The following is a 22,864-nucleotide window of genomic DNA, read 5'->3' as shown; positions in this document are numbered from 1 at the left end:
TCATTATTTTGAGCACATATAAATTTATAGTGAAAACATTATTGATATACAAATTGAGTTTAGTAATGATATATTAGGTATTTAGGTGGGTTTGTTGAGTAAAATTTAAAATTTTGAAATTTAATAATAGGGTTATTTAGTAATTGGGTTTAGTGAGTAGTTTTATGGGTTCAAATAGCCTCACCCCTTTTTTCATGACACGTACTCTACACATTTAGGGCTCCAACTGTCATATTTGAATTATAACTTGACCTTCAAAGTAGAAGATTTTTACTAGAGTTGTCCTTTCCTTTGAAGGTGCACCTCTAACTTGGATGAGGATCCTCTCTTGATCTGATCTTTATCTGAGTAAATTCTGTTAATATGATTGGTAGTTAATAAATTAAAAAAAAAGTAGTTAAATCTTAATCATTTATTGACATTAAAACACAAGTGGCATAAGATTTGTAGAAGATCAAGAGTGCTCAAATCAGAAGAGGATCTTGATTCCTCTAACTTGTCTTAAGCTATCTTCCCCTCTAGATATATTGGTAACTTTTTTTTCACCTTATATTCTCTACTGTCACATGTTACTTATCCATTAGTCCTAATCAATATCCCAAATTAACACCCAAAATTGTACGTATTTTATTATTTGGCCCACCTACAACCCAATTCCCTTTTTATCCATGTGAGCAGGGTTTAAACCCCAAACTTCTTGTTTTCATATAAAAGATTTTACTATCTCAATTAGAGATTTAGATTAAGTGCTAAATTAACCTTTTTGCTAACCTTTTAGATGTATACAATTGTTAATTGTTGGATAAAAATATAAAAAGTAATTAAATCTTAATTGTATATTGCTATACATGCACACGTGGTAGAAGATTATGAAAAGTTAAGCATAGATTAGGTTAACAGTGAATCCAAATCACTCAACTAGATGACATCCACATTAATATAAATATATGGAATGTTCTTTTTGAAAAATATATATATACAGGTAATGTAACAAAATTTAAATTAGTTATAGAATATTTTAAACTGTTTTATGTATAATAATAAATTAGTGACTATTATATCATTGAATTAAATATTAATTTAATTAATTATTATTCATTTATTTAAATTAAAAATTAAAAATTAAAAAGTTAATAATTTTTATGTCATCAATTAAATATAAATATTATTATTTAGTACCTACATTATTAGCTAAATAATAAAAATAACTAATATCCAAATTTTAATTTGACTAATATCATAACTTTCTTTTATAAATCTAAAAATATATTAAACCTAATAAAAGAAGAGGTACAAGAAAAATAATATTGTAATTATAATATGTCATTCAGTAAATGATTAATAATTTTTTTATTTCATTACAGTGTATAATTACATTATCTCATCATTCATTTGATGAATGCTCTAGCACTACCCTTTTGATTAATCGAAAATTTAATAAAAGTTATTTTAAAGATAAGGGTTTCTGTGAATTAATATTTTTTCTTCTCTATCTTATTAAGGTCTGGGTTTAGGATAATCCAATCCCAAGGCCAAAATCAGCTGTATAAATTATTGGAGACCAACGAACCAGTATCCCGTTGTTTTCATGATGAACCGATCGATTAGCTTCAGGTTTTGCTGAATATTTTAAAAAATAAACTAAAACTGACAAACAAGAAACAAGAGGTTGGACGAGTCACTCAGAACATATTTGAGGACCTGCTTACCTCAGCTAAATGGATAAATTTGTTGTTTATTTGTTTCATGGAATTCTGCAGTCCTTCCTCAGCCTACCAGGACAATTTGACCTTTTCAAACAATCTTAAAAAATTCAGAAAGGTCTCAATAAGATTTGTCATCGACAAGTGACTTAAATAAACACTTCTCAATCCACGATGAAGGTAGCTGGGAAAATTTGTTTCATTACTGTGTATAAATATTATAAAACATAGAAAATTGTAAATAGACGCTCATCATATACTGTATTTCTGTCCTTACCCTGCATGGTTGAACTGCATGCTATACATGTAAAAAGAAAATGCAAGAACAAAAACATTACAAGATAAAGAAAATCTTCCAAAAGGGAAGGAATGTACTAGCGTGCATCATATGAAGCACCACCCCTTTCAATACGGTGAGTAGTAATATCCTCCAGGTCCGGGCTGCCCCATGCCAGTGACCTGCGGCATCCCGTAAGGCACCATTGATTGAGGGTTAGGCCCGTAGTAACCAGAGCCACCAGCAATCTTGGCCAGTGCCACCTGGCCTTGCATCCCATCCCTTCCATACTGCTGCCAAAGCTGCTGTTCCTGCACAAGAAACTGCTGCTTCCTCTCCATTTCTGCCATCTGCACGTACGAAGGAGGTGGCACAGTAAGCGATGCAGCAAATGGGTCATTATTCCCCACCGTCTGGACCGTCCCATCTGGTGCTGGGAGTGCTAGCACTGGCGTAGCACTTTTGCCAGGCCCGGGTAATGTCACACTGCTTGCACTCCCACCACTCAGTTGAGTGGTGCTGACATGCTGCCTTACTGCTCCTTGATCATACATGCCATTTAACACCAACGAATCAAAACCACCCGCATATGCAGCTTTCTGCTTTGATAGATTACCGGCTGTTTCCACTAAAGCTGATTCCCAATCTGCCCTACCACTTTCAGCAGCCGGAGTTTGCCATGCAGAAGTAACCTCAGGCTGTCCATTTGATGGGAATGCTTCCCATGAACCATTTGTATTCGTAGGTGGCCCAGAGAACAAAGCCAATGCCAGTTTGTTCCCTTGTTCATCAGCTGATGTAGCATCATCCTTCAAGTTCACCAAATCATCAGTCACCTGCTGAGGTTGTGGCTTAGGTGGTTGTTGAGGCTTAGGTGGTGGTGGTGGTGGAGGAGAGGAATTCTCTGGTGCAGGAAGAGCCTTGACCTCATTCATATCAGGCTCTGGTTCTTGCTTAGGAGGAAGTTTCTCCTCCCTAATTCTTTCAGGATTCTTTGGCCTGTTTGCCATTTCCTTCAAAAAGCCATCAAGTGTCCCCAAAAGCTTATCAGTTATCCTCTGCACTTCAGGGAACTCAGATGATCTTGCAATCCCGATATCCTTACACCAACCATAGAAACCCACAAGCTCATCAATCATCTTTGCTGCACTAACATAAGCTTCGAAACCCCTAACGCAGTCGGCATACTCCATCTCTGTAAATTTATCCAACAATACCCCCAAAGCCTCACATATGTCAACATATAGCCCAAAACTATCCTTCACAACCAAATAAAGGGCAACAAGAACCAACCTAGAATTCTTAGCTGCACCTGTTGGCCTACAAGCCAAAACCTTATCGAGAATCCTCAGCAACTGATTCAACCTCGCTAAAACCCTCTCTGGCCTCATTTCCCTCATGGGAGTCGCCTCTCTTCTCTCCTCCCTCCTCACTGATTCACTCACATCACCATAAGACTGCGATCTCAACTCCATCCCACGATCAAAATCATCCCTAAACCTATCCTCTCTCTCCTCAACTTTCCCCTCCCCACCTCTCATTTTCTTCTCATAAACCACAAACTCCACCTTCTCATCCAAATACATAGCGTAAAACCTCACAAACCCACCATGATCCCACGAATTAGAATGCGCCTCATCTCTAAAATCAGACATGTTCAAAAGCCGCATCCCTCTCCTCGTGGAATACACAATCTCATCCTCAAACAACAAATGCCCGTCCAACAAAAGCTTATGCACAAGCATCAAAGCCTTCACCGCGACAATCCAATCATGGGTTTTGCTCAACCGTTTGGATATGGTGGCAATACATGCACTGACATACCCTCTTGAATAAGACATCAAACTAACTATTTCCCTAACATATTTGTCATCAGCCGGCTCATCATCATGACTGGTCGCCTTAACAACCAATACTTCAAGGTCCGGTGCAATATTACCAGCCACTTTAGCCAAGCTGATACTCGTTTGATCTTTCACAGCACCGATCGCTTTACGGATCGTGCTAGGTGCCATTGTTCTATCTCACAAATGACTATAATTAAAGAGTTTCTATTAAAAATGAAGGATAATTAATACAAAATTGTTACCTTATTTCTTTTTTTTTTTATCCTGTTCTTTCCTGGGAAGTTTTGGTGGGTGGTGGTAGATCTGATTGAGAAATGGAAGCTCTTTTTGACTTGGGTCAGTGGAGTGGACGGCGGAGATTGGAAGAGTTCACCGATCGTGAGTGACGGATCTAAGACTACATGCACTGTAGCAAATTAGCAGATGCTGCCTTTCTTTACTTTCTGTCTATTTGGGTGTGCTTCCTATGTGTTTGTTTAATTGTTTCTACATGTAAGGAGCGTTGGAGAGCGGGGAAAAAGAGGATTTTTGCTAAAAGCCGCGTAACAGGCGGAGGGGGAGTCCATTTTGGCAACGAAACGTTGTCGTTTTCATGCGTTGTTGAAAGGCACACGCAAGGCGTAATCGTGGAGAATCATTATTAGCATCTCGAAGTGGGTATTTTTGATATTTTCCCCACCCTTTGTATCATGGCACCCTATTTGTAAACGTACCCGTGGAAACTTTAAAATTTATGTTATTTAGTAAAAGATCCCATTTTAATACCAAACATACCACTGACTGTACTTCTAATTTTAATATTACGTTAAATAATAAATAATGTAAATATAATTCAATATATGTCTATCTCAAAGATGAGACAAGGAATTCCCACACCAAGTTAACCATCCAGTTGTGGGCATTTATATATATTATTTTAGAATATGAATGAAAATTATCTTTTAATTTTGATTGTTTTGTCTATAAGTACATATTAAATTTTATAATTTAGATATCAATAAAAGTATATCTTTAAAAATAAATTAGTATTATCTTCATTATGGTAATGGTCGTATATTGATTTTCTAATTTATAAATTATCGTTGAATGAATCAATTTCAATTTTAAAAATATAAATTATTTGTGCCATTAGAGAGGGGTTAAATATCACCACCATATTTTAAAATATCCTCACGGAATCAGAAAAGGATATTCTTTTACTTTCACCGAAAACATCCCTTTAATTGACACCTTCAGTTAATACTTAATATATTTATGTGGCCCTTTAATTTGTTTTCTCATACTTTACTTGTTTTTTTATATTTTCTTCCAATAAAAATAATTCTAAGAAATTCGCAATACAGCTTTTGCCGTAACTTTTAAATTGTATTCAGTAGCTTCAAAATTTTAACAAAAAAAAAGGAAAAAAAAAACGTGAATGAAAGGATAAAATCGTGGGTGAAGAATAGCTACTACACTACCAGAGATTTTCTCAAATAAAGTTAGAATTATCTCAAATTATATTTATCTAAACCGAATGGACCCCTATATAGTCATAATATATGGATGGTAAAATAACAAATTAAATTATTGGATAAAATTATCATTCATTCAATAAAAATATCACATCAAATGACACGTCATTTAAGAGAATTTTGTTTTTTTCATAAATCGTGGGATTGTTACAGTCAAATAGGTGGTTCATAAAAATAATACACATTTTTTTTTTAAAAGAAAGAATTATAGACAAAATTGACTTCTCTAAATTATGATAATTGAGAGTCATGATCAGGTTTAGGGACGCAGGTAAATTGGTAATTATGTAATGGAATTGAGTTGGGGAGGTAAATTTTCAGAACAATCCATAACACGTAAATGTCAATTTTCTTTGGGAAATTGACAAAAAATAACTTAAAAGTTTTGGGTACTTTCACAAATAGCCACGCTAATTTTTTTTCTCATTAGGCTAATTAATTTTTTATTTTTACCAAATATCCTTGCTTTTGAAACTAATAATTCACTCTCACTGTCGGTGGCTTGATCATCCCCTTTCGTCAGCGCTTTTCTGGTAAGATCGATGGAGATTCAATGGGCTTTTGATAGCAGTATCACTTTTGATAGGACGCAGCTGCATTTCCAACGATTGGACGATGATTTTTTTTCAGTAATTGGGTGACAACTGCATCTCAAGATTTTGACATCAAAGTAAGGTATTTTTTTCATAACATTGAATCATCAATTAAATGTAGTTCAGTGTATACTTGGGTATATTTTATGATAGATGAGCATTTGGTGAATATTATTTTGTGTTAAGTTTTTATATTACAAATGGCACGTTAGGTGTTCGATAAAAATGTCTTTTATACTTTATTTGTCTCCTTTTTCATAGATTAAAATGTTATGGATTGATGGTGGCTTGGGGGGGATTGTCGCACAGCAAGTGTTTTCGGTTGACAAGCTCTTGTCACACGAACACACTTACTGTATTATTGTGCGAGACTCGAGCAATACGACAGCAAGCGACTTTTGCAATAGGTGTTTGTCGCACATTTTCTAGGTTCATATCCTAATTTATTTTTACTTAAAATACCCGCATAAATTTAAAATAATCTAAAGATAAAAATAAAAATTGTGTAAAAATAAATACTGACCTTAACTTCTTATGTTCCAATTGATGTTTTGTGAGTAAAAGATGGTTAGTTTTGGTGAGTAGATGGTGGTGAGTTTTAGTGAGATTTGGCTGAAAATGTGATTTGTTAGGCATTTTGTTGATAGGTCTGAGGGAATTTAGGTTTGTAAATTACATTTGTGGGTAGACATAATAGAAAATCTTAGGGCGTCTAATTTTGAAAAATTACCAAAACTTTTGGGGTAATTTTGTAAACTTCCCATTTTCTTTTCAACGGCATTTTCTCGGACAACTTCCCGCGAACATTTTACAATTTCCCTCAACCGTGTCGACTCACCGATTCCAGGCGCCAGAGTGAAAAGACAATGTTCGTTCTCCGAGTACACTCAGTGGACGACAACCACCCTATCACGATTGAAGAAGCCGGCTTCTGCACCGTCTCCAGTACTGCCACCCGATCAAGCGCTAACCCTAACCCTAAATTCAGCGAGCGAAGAGGATTGGTGCACTTGTTTCGAGGAACGTCGCAGAGTTATCAACAGAACCCTAACTCGCGATCCACGTGTATCTTTGTGGTTGCTGTCCCCAACTACCTCTCCTCCGATGAATTCGTCCGTTTCTGTGGGTCTCACATCGACCACGTGGAGGAGCTCATTTTCATCAGGTAACTATTATGTTCATCGCTGATTCAATTCCAAATAAGACGAGAATGAATTGAACCTAGGGTTTTGGCACTAATTGCTAGAAAATTGAAGGAAGTTATAATTGAAATTGTAATTTTTACTTTTGTAATAGGAAAATATTTGATTTACAACTAAGATAGGCGCTTCAATTAGGTAAAGGTCCTGTCAAGGTTTCTGGATTTTAGATATTATTGAATTTATTTTTTATTACACTTTCTATTCCCTGAACAGTGTCAAAGTTAATGTCTTCTAATACTGTTAGGAATGATGCTATGGAAGATCGATACAGTGTTTTGATCAAGCTTGTTGATCAGTTGACTGCTGATGAATTTTATAGCAACCTCAATGGTAAAAGGTTTTCTCCTGCTGAGGTCAGTTTTCTTCACTTTTGCTGGTTTATTCGCATCTTCAACTGATTTAATCTGGTATGTGATTAAATTGGGAACATAATTCTGGGTATGGTTTTAATAGGCTGAGGTATGCCACATGCTATTTATGCTTTCTGTGGAGTACACAGAATTAGCTGAGATTGCTAGCACACCGCCAGCAGGATTTACCGAGCTTCCTACTTGTCCGATTTGTCTTGGTGAGTCACACATTTTCCTTCTTTTTGTAGATCACTTGGATTAAGTGGTTTTTCATACGAAGTTCTGATTTTTGTTTAGGGGATTAGTGAGCCTAATTCCCCTCCCCCCCCCCCCCCCCCTCTCTTGGGGGTGTTCATATTATTTATTTTGATACTTCAGAAAGGTTGGACCCAGACACTAGTGGAATTCTCAGTACAATCTGTGACCATTCATTTCAATGTTCGTGTACTGCAAAATGGACTGTTTTATCTTGTCAGGTGAACTAGTTCTCTCTCACCCATCCCTCATTTCTCTTTATTCTGGAATGCATATGTTCCAGTTCAAAGATTTTGGTTTATCGAATGATTTTATGATGACAATTTTCCCATTTATTCTCAATACAATTTGATAGTAGGAAAAATAATTCGAACATTCTGACATGTAGCATACTATCAAATATTGAATCCATCTATTCTATTCTTATCTACTTTCTATGCCCTCAGGTTTGTCGATTTTGTCACCAGCAGGATGAGAGACCAACTTGTTCTGTTTGTGGAACAGTGGAGAATCTTTGGGTCTGTTTGATATGTGGTTTTGTGGGATGTGGAAGGTAATGCATTTATTGTAGCATTCTTCTTATGCTGATAGTTTTCAGTTTGAAGACTTTATTACTCAAAGTTTGTTGCCTATTTGTGAATTACGCTTTTTCCCAAGTTTGGACTTTTATCAATTATTGTTGCTCTTGTTTATGGACTCAGATATAAGGAAGGGCATGCTGTTAGGCACTGGAAAGATACGCAGCACTGGTACTCTCTTGATTTAAGAACTCAACAAATTTGGGATTATGTTGGTGACAATTATGTTCATCGGCTAAACCAGTCAAAAGCTGATGGAAAGTTAGTCGAAATGAACTCTCCTTGCATGTCACATGAAGCGCATTGTGGTACATGTGAATGTAGTGAGGATTCTGGAATTAGTGGGGCTCTTTTCAACAGCAAAGTTGAAGCCGTATGTTCCGCTATTGCAAATTCTTTTGGAAATTGTGAATATAGTATCTTTATAACTGAAAGAGACTTGATATGATTATTTAGTGTTGTTGATAATTATTGCTCTTGCTAAGCTATCCATTGATATCTGGTTCCCATTCTTGATAATAGATTGTAGATGAGTACAACCGCCTTCTTGCCACTCAACTAGAGACCCAAAGACAAGTAAGTACATCATTCCCGGATGTAAAAACCCCTACTTGATTAGACCTCTTCTCTCTATTTTATTTCTTACTTTGATTTTTCCATCCCTCTCTCAGCCCTCTTGCTTCTTTGTTGATCTCCGATATCTACTTATATGCGGGAATATCATGAAATCTGTATGCTGTTATGTGTATTTCTGTGTTCCTGCATATTCTGAATTGTAGTCTGATTGAATACTTACGAAAGGATTATTCAATTATTTAGGTATATGGAATCCACCATTTGACAAATTTGCAGGAATTCCCAAATGAAAATTTTCTTGTTTGATTGAAATTTTTAATCCCTGCATTAGTTCATATCATTCGGATAGCTATACACTTGCATTATTATTCTTTTCTAAATTCTTTTTTTTTTCCCCCCAGTACTATGAATCTCTACTTGCAGAGGCCAAAAGTAAAAGGGAGAGTTTGATCCCAGAAACTGTGGAGAAAGCTGTGGCTTCCAAGATGCAGGATATTCAAAATGAGCTGGACATTTGTGAAGAGGCTAAAAAGGCAGTTGCAGATGTAAATCCGTTAACCACCCATTTCAGATCTGTTATCCTCTTTTTTTTTTGGGGGGTGGGGGGGTGTTATTTAATGCTTTTGATTGAAACTTTTTAATTGTTATCGTATTTCATAGCAAGTACTGTCATTTTTATTTTTTGGCTTGTAGGTCAACAGCAAACTCATTAAGAACCAAGAAATTATGCGGAAGAAGTTTAAGGAAATTGAAGAGAGGTAAATTGTCTTTTGCTTATAAATGCAACACAACCAAAATTCTGTGCTTAAAGCAATATTTTGGGTGGGTTTGTCAGATTGGAATGAGCAATTATATGCTCTTATACCTTTGCAGATAGGCCATACAATAACACTTGCTCAGAAAAAATGAAATAACAAGTACCCTCAACTTGTTGGGGGCATTGAGTTTGTGTTATGTGTCTACAGTAAGATAAGGGAATCATAAATATTTGCTTTTTGCAGGGAAATAACATCACTAAGGTTGAGAGATGCGACAATACTTGATCTGGAAGAACAGGTACATCATTACCAAAAGTTTCTTGTATGTGGTTGATTGAATTTACTGGTTTTTTAACAAATTATCTGATGAATGCAGATTAGAGATTTGACAGTTTACATTGAAGCCCAGAAAACACTTACTAACATGACAGATTCCGATGGCATCAAAGGAGGAACTGTCTTGCCAGTATCCTATCAGCAATCGTCTCCAACCAACACCCGAAGGCACAAGAAATCAAGTCGAAGAAAGAACTAGTTGGATTGTTTCTCCCATGATAACTGAGACCTCTACAATGGGGGGGATAGTTCTCATCATTAGTATAGTACAAGCTTGTAAACCAGAAATATATATGTTTTGTAGTGATATTCAAAGGTTTATCTTCTTTCTTGTAAATGCAGATAGCTAGTTTTCTCTGCCAATATCAGGGGAAAATAAGGGGGGTGGTTGTTGGAATACGAAAAGAAGTCACTTGGGATCTCGGGCATTCCTTTTTTTTTTTTTCATTTTATTTTTCCTGATGCCTAAATTTGTGGTGAATTGTTCCACCATCACAAAATATCAATCCAGAATAAGTGTGTGTGTGTGTAGCGTGAGTTTTGAACTCTCCTACACTGTCCTAAAGGTCAGGGTCCTCAGGGAGCATCGTCCTTAAAGAGACTTGAGATTGGGATTTTTTGTTCTTTTAATTCAGAGTGGTGCGCTGGTGCCACTGGCACCTCTTTAATATCCTCATGAAACCCTTTTCTGAAGTTACAATTTAAATTCATATGTAAAATTACATGAAAGGCAACACATACGAGAGAACGAGGGCAATTTGAAGTAATTTACATGTCACAAACAATTTAAGTTTAGCAAATAAAGATTGTGATGTCAAACTGTAGCAAAGAATTTGGATCATGAGTTCGTAGTTGTTTTCAAACCGTGTACGAATAATTGCACGACCCGTATGAACGCAAAGTTTCAGTTATAGAAGCCCGCCACCTACTTTTTATTTGATAGACATCCATCTCTTTCTTTTCAAAATTACACCAACGTTAGCACCATCTTTGGACACCGTATTTTGAGTAAGGGAGGAAAAAAAAGATTGTGAAGGCATCTTTTTAGTTATTATTATTATTATTATTATTATTATTTTGTTACATGCACTTAATCATTATTAAGCTAGTATAGAAAGTTAAGTCTTTCGGCAAATCGCCAGTTGTAAGTATAAATTAGAGTCAGTTTATGATATAAACTTCAATTGTATATATCTCTCTCAATCTCCAGAGAAAGAGACTTCCCAAAAAAGCAACACTTTGTATTCATAAATAAACAAAAGCAATAAAATTTCTCTTTCATACAAATATTTTAGACATCAATTGGATAGCGATTAATAAGTAAATTCAATTTATTTCATCTTATTTATTTATCTTTCATGTTAAGAAGTCTCGCTTGACAAACGAAAGTATAATTTATATTGAAGTGAAAAGAGTTTGAAAAAAGGTTTTTGAGAAGAGTTTTTTTTTTTTTTCAACGAAAATAATAAGAACTTAGTGGAAGTTTCTATTGATTATCTAAAAATTTCTTTTAAAATACGATCTCCAGTGGTCCTATTTTTGAAAGATTAATTTTTATAAACTTTGAAAGATTAATTTTTGCCGAGACTTCTTTCTCTTTTCAACCATACCAATTTACTCTCCATACCTGAATTTAGTTGTCTTTTAATTTTTTTTTTTATTATTTACCCTAATGACAATTCAATCCCACCCGTATGAACATAATTGAACTCTACACCCCTTGTTTTCAACACAATAAATTTTACCATCTCACCTCGACTTTGGTTATACCTTTAGTTATTCTTAAATTATACAAGACTAATCAACCTTAATTATGTTCACTCAAATATATAGAACATTACTCTCAACCCACACTACCTTACCTTGATATAGACATTTGTTTCAAATTAAAAAGTAGGATACACATTTATCTTAGAATTAAATTTTATATTAGAAAATAATAGAAGTATACTGACAACCTAAATTTCTTTTATAAGACTTTCTACTATTTTGCCTATAAGGTTGTTTATAGGGTTGCTTATATCGTTTCTTATACTCTCTGTGTTTTTGTTGTTAGAATAGCTAGATAATTACATCCAAAGACCGTACTTCATGCACATCTACACACATTTTCTAAATTGGTGTTTTATTTGACTTTCATATTTTTTTCGTCACAGTATTCTCTAATTCGTCCTCTAATATATTCTATTACTAATAATAAAGTACTGTGTATTCAAGTTGTCTTATCTTTTCTTTTTTTTTTTTAAATATCAGGGTAATATTCCCCTTGGTAGGGTTATTTACGGAAAATGATAGGTAATATTCACATGAAAAATAAAAAATAAAAAAGGTAAATCCTCTAACATAGTTTCATTAAAGTTCATTAATCTTTCCAAGTGCGCTGAGCCCCAAATTTACCGTTAAAGGGGAAAAACGAAAAAGGGCTTATTAAAAATCAACCATTAAAAAGGTCATTCTATATGAGTAGAAAATTTGGAGAGACTTAATAAAACTAAGATTGTAAGTAAATAGCCAAATAATGCATTCATCCACTAGAAAACTGACACTATCCTTTCCAAACTTGTAAACACTAAAATAGCCAGGACAGCCATAAAATTCTTCCTCGGATCATTTTTTCATTAACTTCTAAATTTACACCATACTTTAATCCTGAAGGGGTACCCAATGATGCCTTGGCCAGAAGACAGTCTTGATCTCACTTTAAATACAACTAACAGAATGAGCTGGATATCCTAAAACTGTGATGCCTAAATTCCGCAGCTTTCCCTCGAAAATCACATTGTGGCGGGACCAGGAACGGGGACTGCTAGGAAGAAATGCTTACATTCTTGAGGACTTTGGCGAAAGACAATGACATCTACTTGTCACCTTTGGGATTGTTCTGCACCAGCTACACCAGCAGTTGTGCTAGGCCCAGCACCATTTTCATTTGGGGGAGAGGTGCCCCATCGCCCCTCAGCCTCTAATGGCTCTATTATATAAACTCCGCCATCTGTCAATCCTAATGCAAACTGATTTGGGTCGGTTGGATTTCCGGCAATGACAAGAGGATACACTCTTAAGCTGTTATATATTAAACTGTTAGTCCAAAAAATTGGATGGTAAACATTGAAAAACAAGATATAAATCTATTAGCTGAACAAGAAATTAAAACATGCATAAAAACAAACCTTGGATTGGGAGGTAGATAAGCAGTAGGATTTATGACATTGAAAAACAAGATATAAATCTATTGGCTGAATAAGAAATTAAAACACGCATAAAAACAAACCTTGGATTGGTAGGTAGATAAGCAGTAGGATTTATGCGACATCTCAATCTAAGTGTTGAAGCGGTGAGAACACCAACACTTCCCTCTTCAAAAGCCACATATATTGACTGGCTATCACAGGAATATGTAGCATGCGTGATTGGACCACTTGCTTCTCTAGGGACAAACTGTTCCAAAAATATATTTGATATCACCAAGTGTCATCATTTCTAATTATAAACAAATCCAAATCATGTAGATGGCAGGAAAAGTGAAAAACTAGACTAAGAAAAATGGCACCATCAACTTGTGCAAACTAACTAGCCCACCTGCTTAAGGCATTCCAATTTAGGTGCTTCGTATATAGCTATCTGAGTTTCATGGACTGCCAACAGATGTGTCTGATCTAGATGAAACTGAACACGGGTATCAGCAAGAGCAGATGCAGTTCGTCCATTTGGAATTGTCAAGAATTTGCTAGCCTGCTTCTCCCACCCATCTGTGCTCCAAACACAAAGCTGCATCGGGAGAAAAAGGGAAAATGAGAAATAATGAATTTATGATACCACAAAGCAACTATTAGGACAGAATTGTAACATCCAATTTAGAGAATTATTCTCCAGTCAAGGCAACCTTCTATTCCATAACCTAGAAACCTCAACATCAATTAATAGCTTAAGTAGGCTAACCAAAAGAATAAACCGAGTCCTTTTGGCTTCCTAATCAGAGATTACTTTAGTTTTAGAAATTCCTTTGTCAGACACGCATATTGGCATGCACGCAAGCCCAGTTAATTATTTCTCACCTGAGAATCAGCTCCAGAAGACACCAGCACATTTAGCGTGTTAGAGAACGCAAGGCCCGTTATTCTTTTCTGGTGACCCTTTAACTTTGTTTTAACCTGAGAAAATGAAACATCCAGCTTTTTCAAAAATCCCATTACTATTTATGTATAAACAGTAGATAAAGGTTCGATTAAGTCAGATTACAACCTCGTCGACCCGAACGTTATAGATTTGGATAGATGAATCTTCCATGCCTATGGCAATGATGTTATTGTCCTGAGGATGAAATGCCAGAAATGTTGCTGCTGGTGGTGGGGGCATGAATGTTGTCATTGTCTAAAGTCATTAAATCAAGAGTGTGAATGAATATAAAACAAAAATATTTAAGAAAATGTGCAAAAACAATGTAAAAAACTTATCAAAATAATCTTATGAAATAGTCACTTTTCCTAGATCTCACATCAATATGCCAAAATATACGACTTAACATTGTTACTCAATGAGAACTACTTTGCATTAATCTTAGAAAACTAGCCCAACTAGTCAAAATTTTCTACAAGATGCATTGAAAATAACTAATGAAGTAGACATGGTGAAACTAAAAGAAGATAAAGACCTTAAATGTCATCATATTGAATAGAGAGATTTTCCCTCCTGAAGCAGACATAACATAAGAGTCATTCTTCGAGAGCGCAAAACATGGAACGGCATCTTCAGGGTTTGTATCACTAATATCATTAGTCATCAATATTCCACTTGGAGGTTGCCATAATTGCGGTGCTTGATTAGTTGTGGCCTATAGGAGACAAAAGCTTCGTTAATGATATGCTTAAGGATGCTAATACATCAAATTTAAAATTGAAGAAAGGCATGAATTCCTAAAAACTAAAATGCAATACCTTTCCAGTCGAGTTTCGCTCATTTCTTGGCCATTTCCAGAGCTTGTGTACAGCATTGGATGCTAAGGCCAATATGGCTAGTCCTGAATTTGTGTAAATTAATCTAGAAACCTGAAGTAATTATTACCATTCAAAACCATAAGTAGAAAGTAATAAAACACAAGTAAAAATAATAATAACTTTTGCTTGAAATGTTTTAGCAAAATGCAAACCTTCAAAGTTATTGAATTTACCAGTGAATCAAGTGAGTAATTCCCATATTTAATATGATTTAGCATATTGTCCCAACTAACGACAACTCTCTTTCAACGTGCAATTTCTCTCATTATTAAACTTTCAAACTATCCAGAAGTTCTGCTCATATAAACAGAACATATGATTGTAAAGAACATTTTTTCATGAAAATACATAGAATTTCACAAGCATGCCTGCACATGTCTGAGTTTATATCAGCGTGAAAGATGATGATACAAAGACCTCAATAATCATGAAAAAGATTGTCATAATTTTACCTTTTTCAAAAGAAAGTATAACAGTGTATAGTTCTGAAAATCCCACATCCTAAATAAATTTACTTTTTTTGGAGCAAATTTGATGTAAAAGCTCGCAATTTAACACCATCATAACCTCAACTAAAAAAAATTAATTACAGGACGTAAATTGGTATCAGGATACACACATGTACCGTAAAAATGAACAAAAACTTGCAATTTTGAAATTCATGCACATGCATAAATTTGATGGAACTAAAACAAGCAAAAGATAAAAATTATGGAAGAAGGGAAATCTGTGAACAAAAAATTTTGTATCAGAAATACTCAGGAGCCAATCACTATTTACACAGTCCAAGAGATTGTAAAGTGCCACAAGAAATAATAATAACATTTAAGGAACCTAGAAAGATTACAAAGTAAAGCATACCCTCATTGCTGTTAAATTATCTGGAAGTCTAAGGGATCGACATTGTGATGGTTCAGTGATTTCGGTCAGTTTCCAGATCCTTGACTTTTCAACTGCTTCATCGGCAATTTTTGGTTTCACATCAGTGAAATTTCTACTATCATTGCTCTACAGAAACTCAAAATTGAAAAGGTTAGATCACTGAACGTATTCTTTTTTATGCATATCTACAATTGAATAGAATATAAATTTGCACTACTATCAGATGGGGTGGGGAACGTAAAAGTTCTTAATATTAAAACAGAGAGATGTTCCCTTCCAAAAAAAAAAAACCAGAGAGATGAAGCCTGCCTAGAGAATCTGGAAAAACCCATAGCCAAGATATGCACTCACCATTCCAACCATTGCAGCAGCTGGAGCAGTTCGCTCCCCAAGGCTTGTTCCAACATTTGCATTTGCAGAACCAAATGTGCCTATTGCAGGGGCCTGCGTTCAACATTGCATTTAGAAAACATATTTGCACAAAACTGTCTGTTCAAAATAGTTTAGCCAACCTTCACTATAGCAGCAGAAGCAACTCTAGAAGCATCAAATGTACGACTTTCCACTGTTCGTAGCAGCCTAATCCCATCTGCATTTGCTAGAATTTTAATACCATTATCATTTGTTGAGACAGCTAACAGAATTCCTTCTTTGTTAAATCTTATACAAGGTGAAGCCTGCAAGCAAATTTTTCAAGGTAAGGAAAGTTAGTCTGAAGAAAGTATTGCATCAACTAGATTAGGATGGGGTTGGGGAAATCCAATTATTACCTGTAATCCACCATCCGCATCAATACTTGCCAACAGATTAACATTGTCCATGTCCCAGAATTTTATCATAAACTCATCACCAGCAGCCAAAAACCTATTTTTAGTCGTATCAAATTGCACAACCCCCACAGAACGCTTCCCAAGACCATGATATGTGCGCTTGACTGCTCCTTCACTTTCATTCCATTCAACCAAGTATGATTCTCCTTCTTTATTTGTACCACATGAGAACAACCTATGAATAGCATTGGAAATTTGAGTTGCAAATTTGTAGGAGAGCAGAAAGCAACCTCCCATCACCCAAAAGAAAGTCAGAACTGTAAAATGCACAAAACATATACAAACCTAGCTCCATCAGCACTGTATGCCATCATTGTAGATGAATGACCCGGTGCATCATAGTCTACTCTTGAGCCCAGGTTATCATACAACCATGCCTTTATTTTCCCATCAGTTGCTGTTGAGAAGATAAACTGAGCAATAGAAGCGAGGAAGAAAATGGAAAATTTAAGCAATATTACAATTGCAATAGCATAAAATCTTAAATTGCAAAAATCAAGGAAAACCATAAAATATTTATGATAACAGCATAGGAAAAACAGAAAAGAATGCAGTTAATATGAGGGTAAGGACAAAAAAGAATTATGTCCCAAAACAATTGCTCCTTAATATGCAATCCAAAGAAAAAAAGGATTTAATGTCTATAAAATAAAAACCTTACTAGTATATTGTAACGTGTTACAATTTCTTTGTTTCTAAAGCCTACAATGTCTCAGTAAGAAGGGGTCATTTAGACAAGACTTCAACAGCAGAGCAAAAGACTGGCAGCAGGACTTCTAAATTTACCTATATTTATTGACCCAAATCAAATGTAATTCAAGAAGTCAAATTGGCCATCAGTATTATCGTTATGCAAACTACCACATAATCTGCTTCATCAACAATCAGATTTCAACTGTAACTTAAACCCAAAATCAGAATATGATATGAAAGATTTAGAAGAAACAAGAACACAGCCAACCGTGAACATTGCTAATCACAATTACAAAATCCTACTCTTCTTCTGCTAAGAAAAAGAGCTGATCTAACAGAAGAATAACCAGTGTCAATCGCATCATGTAGTCCTATAGTCCATTACCTGAATATTCTCCTTGTGATGAGGACATATTGAATATACAGGTGATTCATGGCCCTCAAAAATGTACTGCTTAGTCCCTGTAACTGCATCCCACACCTGCAATCATTTGAAAATATATAAATTCTTTCATTTGAGCAGACTCATAAAAAATTAATGAGCTAATGAAGCAAAGCAAACCTTAATGACTCTGTCCTCGCCACAAGTGACAACACTCAATTGTTTGTTTGGATATGAGAAGGCAAGATCATTAACACTGCCAACATGAGCCTCAATCTAACATCAAAAAGGATATTCATCACAAACGTTTAGCATATTATGAATCGTTCAATATGTTAAAAAAAGTATAACATTCATTAAATTCATAAAGAGGCTACTTAGGAAAATGGGCTTCAACCCAAAAAAAAAAAAGAGAGAGAACTGTGACACAAACCTCTAGGTGGTTTCTTAATTCATCCCCACCATGGTAGGTGTATAAATGCACAATATGCTTTGAGTATGCAACACCTGCAATAAGGACAAAATAAATCCATTCAAGAATCATTCTTCTTTATTATTGATTGAAAAAGTTTTCATGTAAACAATCAGATAATCACATGTTTACTTGAAACATACCAAAAAGAGTTCCATCAGGACTCCACATCACACGGTTAACTGATGCTGTATAATCACTTGACAGAGATGCCTGTAAGAGGAACAGACGATTATGGTCAACCCTATAAGATACAATTTCAACAAGTTAGATAGATCCTGTCCGGAAATGAAGGCCCCACCTGAAGAGGCATTGAACATGCTCCAAGCTCCCAGACCTTAAAACTTTTTACAGCAATCCTCTCACGGCTACCAACCTCCCACAACATAACATCACCCATGTTTGTCCCAACTGAAATGATTGAACCATGAGAAAGGGGAGAGTATGGTCAACCCCACCATCCAAAAGCTGATTGATGTAAACAAGAGAACTAAAGCAGAAACTGAGAAAAAAGTGTCCACCATGCCAGTGGAGTCTTACCAACGAGTAATATTTGTTGTACTGGATGAAAATCCATGCTCTTGACAGCTGAACCCTGATTCAGAGTCATAACAACAGTCTTGGGCAAGTCATCAGTAGAGTAAGAACTCTGACCGAGACTTTGGGGAGTGTATGCAACAGGCAGGATATTTACCGACAGATTATTGACCTGGAAAAAGTATCACGTAAACGGACAGATTATAGACAATGTTAAAACATCTGTAAGATGTCCATTCAAGTAAAGGCTTCTAGGTGGCCACGGCATCAAAGTTTTAATCAATGTATTAGCTGCATTAAATACTTAAGCTGACATAAAATAAGCAAACATTCTGCAACTATACAAACACCAAATATAGAATCTAGAATCTTCACCCTCTATCTTACTCATGGTTTAAGTGATATTTCTAAAGATTTCAGGTAATCTTCACGCTCAATAGCATAATGTACCATATCTAAACACCGCTAAGTACTCATTGTGTAAGTGATATTTCTAAAAGCCATTGGATTTAGTAATGAGAAGACCACCTAATTTTCCCTAATCATGACACAACTTATAGACACCTGAACAATTGTACAAAGAAATAAATGGTCATGAAACACTTTCCATCACTTGAACAATGATAAAATACAAAAGAATGCTAAAATTGACCAGTACTACCTCATCGGATATTCCAAAGGGCCTTGATCTCTTCAATACATGTTCAGAATCTGCTGTTTGATAGTCCATAGCTGAGTTATTTGTAGGCGGGGTCCTAGGGCGTTTTAAGATGGCAGCTATCATAAACAAGGAGTAAAAGTAAATAAATTGAATAATAAGGGACCAAGAACTTGTACCAAGAATGCCTCATAAAAAGATACTACGAGAAGAGAAAATAAAGATTCAGAAAACACTTATTATCCTATTATTAAAATGATCACGCCTTGACGTTCTTCCCCCTTTTTCCGTTTAGAAGATTTAGAAGATCATTCCCTTTTTTTCTTGGGGATAAGAATACTGGCATATATCTCCATCTTTTAAATCTCTGTAATTTGACCACTGTGAAATATGTAATACTTAGCATAAAATAATTACCTGCATTGTTAGCTGCAGTTAGAGCTATGGGCCCTGCAGAAGGTGAGGGGTGGGGGACAGGAGAGGGATTAGCCATCCATCCAGCAAGAGAAGTTGGGAGAGCAGCTGGGGTGGGCTGAAATGGCTGTACATACAAGCAAAATTAAAGTACAGAAAAGTCAGAATTCAGATCATTGTAATTTCCTGAAATCCTTAGAAAGATCACTTACACCATGAGCACTTAGCGGTGGGAAAGCCCCAGCCTTTGGAACAGCACCCATTAAGGGATTAGTAACAGGAGATGGAGCCCGAGCACCATTTGGCTGTCCACAGGTATGGTCCACAAATAGGGTCTTTATGTCAGGATTGGCCCTCGGGTTCTTACACAGTTGATGCTGCCAATTTAAACTGCATTTCAAATGTTGAGAAATGTGAATATCATGGTCTGAAAGCAATAACTAAAGTATAAGGGTCTGGACATAAGAAAGGAAAGAAATTATAAGGCACCTCTGATTAATAAGAGTCCGAAGCCTCGAGTTCTTCAAGGAAGGAAATTGAAGCTTATCACGGAAAAGAGGGTTAGCCTCTATCAATTTTTTCAATTCAGCAAGCATTATACCCCTAGCTGACTTAGTATCTCCATATTTTGAAAGCTGTTCATTATCTCTGCAAAGTAATATTGACCCATACAATTCGATAATACCATATAATCACCAATATAAAAGATACAGTAGGCCACAAAAAACAACAATTCTGCAAGACATATCATATGTACCTAAAGTTTTCCAGCGTTAGTAGCTGTGTGATCTCCTTGAAAAGGTCCTCATTAAAGGCTGAAAACACTTTCAAGTCCTTAACTAAAATCTCCACCGCTTTTGCACGATCCCGCCTACATTATTATTATTATTATTATTATTATTTTTGTAATCAAGTAAGCAAGGTAGCAACGAACTTCGAAAGGCACTTTCAGGTTGTAACAGAACAAAACAGTAAAGTTGACAAATGAACTTGAAGAAACCTACTTGTCTAAAGCTTCAAGGTACTTCTGCTTTCTAATCTCGAAGAAAATCTTCATTGAATATCTATTATCATCAACCTTTGTGAACCCAGATAAATACTTCTCTACTTCATCCCACTCGCCGTTTGTCACCATATCCTCAAAGTACCTCATGTTGAAGAAAAAACCCGAGTCTTGCTCCAACCTAAATAAAATAATCACCATTATATAATTAAACCCTTAACCTGAATAGAGCGTCAGCAAATTACAACATATTCACAGAAACACAAAACTATAACATTTAAAAAAATGATTAAAAACAGTATAACTTGTAGCGTACTTGTGAACAGTCTCTTTGAATTTCTCTTCATCGAGAAATTGAAGTATGAGAAACACGAGTTCTCTGCTAAGCGAAGACATAATTCTATACCTGCAACAAAATTAAACATTACACAGATCCAATGTAATACTTCACAAACAACGATCTCTAAATTGCGAGCAATAATCATATTCCAGTTCAGCAGCCAAATAATAATAATAATAATAATAAAATAAAATAACGAAATTGAGAAATTAGTAGTCAAAAACCTAAAAAGAGAACAAAAATGAGAGAGTAAAGGCGAAGAGTTGTTACCTGGATGAAATTGATAGATCGGAGAATTTTGAAGAAAATAGAGAGATACACGATGTCGTTTCAGTGGATTTGTGCTTGTGTTTCTCTCTCCCAGCTTTTCTATTGTTGTTGTTATTATTACTATTTTTTTTTCTTCTTTCTCTTTCTTTCTCTCTTCTCTGTCTTAGCTCTTCTGGTAAGTATTTATAGAGAAAATTGGCTAGGGATTTGAAGAGGAGAGAGATGCAAGCGAAGAAACAAAGGTATCACAGACCTATTTAATACCGTGAGCGAGAGATGAGATGAGATGAGTCGGTATGATAAGTGCCTTGATAAGTCATTCTATTTATCAATGTGATAGGTACGTCCTAAAGCGGTGATAAGCACTGGGCCTTATGAGAGTTATTATTATTATTATTTTTTTTTTTAGCATAGGAGAGTTATTATTAAATACGCTTGATTAAGCTCTCTTTAATGTTTTTGAGTTTGCCCTCAGCGATCAAAGCTTTGGTTTGGGGCCCACTTAGTTTGAACAAAAGAAGAGATCTTTCTAGCAATTTAGTCCCGTTCTAATCCGCTTCGACGCAATTAATTCTCTTTATATTACCGGATTTTAAGTTTTAACAAAATATTCAGTAACGAAGAAAAATTTGTGATTTCTCCAAACATCGTCAAATTTCATTCAAATTTTATCAATAAAATCAATGATAGGATTATTATAATTTTGAAATTAACAACGATTTATTTAGGATTTTATTTATAAATATGGAAACTTACGTATTGTTAAGTCCTAAGTTAGTGAAAATTATATTACTTCCGTAAATACTGTTTACCAAACTACTAAATTTTGACTAGTAATATCTATTGATAAACCCAATTTTAGCATTTGCTTAATTCAAATTATTAATCATAAATGGGAGAATCTATTTTTGGGTGGTGGTATAATAAATATAGACAGATATGGATTTTGGATTTGGTGCACCAAAAACAGGCCGATGCTGTATTTAATAGGAAATTAGCCAACGAATATATTTTTTTTTTTATATAATTTCAGATGTTGTAGACTGAAATCACGTGATAATTACTTCATCAGCAAGTTAACCGAAAAAAACTTTAAAAAAAAATAAAAAGGAAATTTTTTTTTTTTTAAAGAAAAATCAAAATTGGAAGTAATTAAAGGTTGGCCGGCTACTAAGGCGACGTGGACCCGTCATTCATTTAAGGAAAGAGATGAATTAAACCACTAGTTTATGCCCGAATTTTACAAACATGCTTACATGTGATTTAAGACTACGTTGAAGCGGTGTCGCGTTGCGGCCAATCTCCACTCGGCACATGTTTCTTCCTAATCACCACTTGTCCTCTGTGCACGTCCCATCAACAAAAAATGTTGCTAGTTTGAAAAAAGGAGTTTTCTTTTT

At 35.2% G+C, this 22,864-nt stretch overlaps 3 protein-coding genes across 3 annotated transcripts; 1 reads left to right on the top strand and 2 right to left on the bottom strand.

Moving 5' to 3' along the window:
* Nucleotides 1–1,938: 1,938 nt before the first annotated feature.
* On the bottom strand, nucleotides 1,939–4,430 carry LOC18055383 (probable clathrin assembly protein At4g32285). The gene has a single exon (XM_006450814.2). The coding sequence runs from the start codon at nucleotides 3,993–3,995 to the stop codon at nucleotides 2,109–2,111; it is 1,887 nt and encodes a 628-aa protein (XP_006450877.1). The 5' UTR covers nucleotides 3,996–4,430; the 3' UTR covers nucleotides 1,939–2,108.
* Nucleotides 4,431–6,670: 2,240 nt separating this feature from the next.
* Nucleotides 6,671–10,670, top strand: LOC18055382 (BRCA1-associated protein). Its single transcript, XM_006450813.2, has 11 exons — nucleotides 6,671–7,099; nucleotides 7,381–7,489; nucleotides 7,590–7,704; nucleotides 7,865–7,962; nucleotides 8,188–8,294; nucleotides 8,443–8,692; nucleotides 8,842–8,895; nucleotides 9,297–9,440; nucleotides 9,589–9,653; nucleotides 9,897–9,951; nucleotides 10,030–10,670. The coding sequence occupies exons 1-11, from the start codon at nucleotides 6,801–6,803 to the stop codon at nucleotides 10,186–10,188; spliced, it is 1,455 nt and encodes a 484-aa protein (XP_006450876.1). The 5' UTR covers nucleotides 6,671–6,800; the 3' UTR covers nucleotides 10,189–10,670.
* Nucleotides 10,671–12,475: 1,805 nt separating this feature from the next.
* On the bottom strand, nucleotides 12,476–21,687 carry LOC18054873 (topless-related protein 4). Its single transcript, XM_006450811.2, has 26 exons — nucleotides 21,465–21,687; nucleotides 21,171–21,260; nucleotides 20,856–21,035; nucleotides 20,609–20,722; nucleotides 20,341–20,499; nucleotides 20,064–20,241; nucleotides 19,855–19,978; nucleotides 19,441–19,556; nucleotides 18,783–18,951; nucleotides 18,544–18,653; nucleotides 18,386–18,455; nucleotides 18,204–18,277; nucleotides 17,951–18,046; nucleotides 17,774–17,869; nucleotides 16,981–17,108; nucleotides 16,636–16,870; nucleotides 16,378–16,542; nucleotides 16,217–16,309; nucleotides 15,845–15,991; nucleotides 14,924–15,034; nucleotides 14,641–14,820; nucleotides 14,232–14,360; nucleotides 14,045–14,140; nucleotides 13,569–13,757; nucleotides 13,261–13,427; nucleotides 12,476–13,052 (listed from the first exon to the last, which is right to left on the bottom strand). The coding sequence occupies exons 2-26, from the start codon at nucleotides 21,248–21,250 to the stop codon at nucleotides 12,854–12,856; spliced, it is 3,405 nt and encodes a 1,134-aa protein (XP_006450874.1). The 5' UTR covers nucleotides 21,251–21,260; nucleotides 21,465–21,687; the 3' UTR covers nucleotides 12,476–12,853.
* Between the last annotated feature and the right edge of the window lie 1,177 nt (nucleotides 21,688–22,864).

The sequence above is a fragment of the Citrus clementina genome, unplaced genomic scaffold (genome assembly GCF_000493195.1).
Source record: "Citrus clementina cultivar Clemenules unplaced genomic scaffold, Citrus_clementina_v1.0 scaffold_1, whole genome shotgun sequence".
In the NCBI taxonomy this organism is placed as follows: Eukaryota; Viridiplantae; Streptophyta; class Magnoliopsida; order Sapindales; family Rutaceae; genus Citrus; species Citrus x clementina.
Note: the sequence above shows the minus strand (reverse complement) of the source record. Positions and strands in the feature narration are given on the sequence as shown.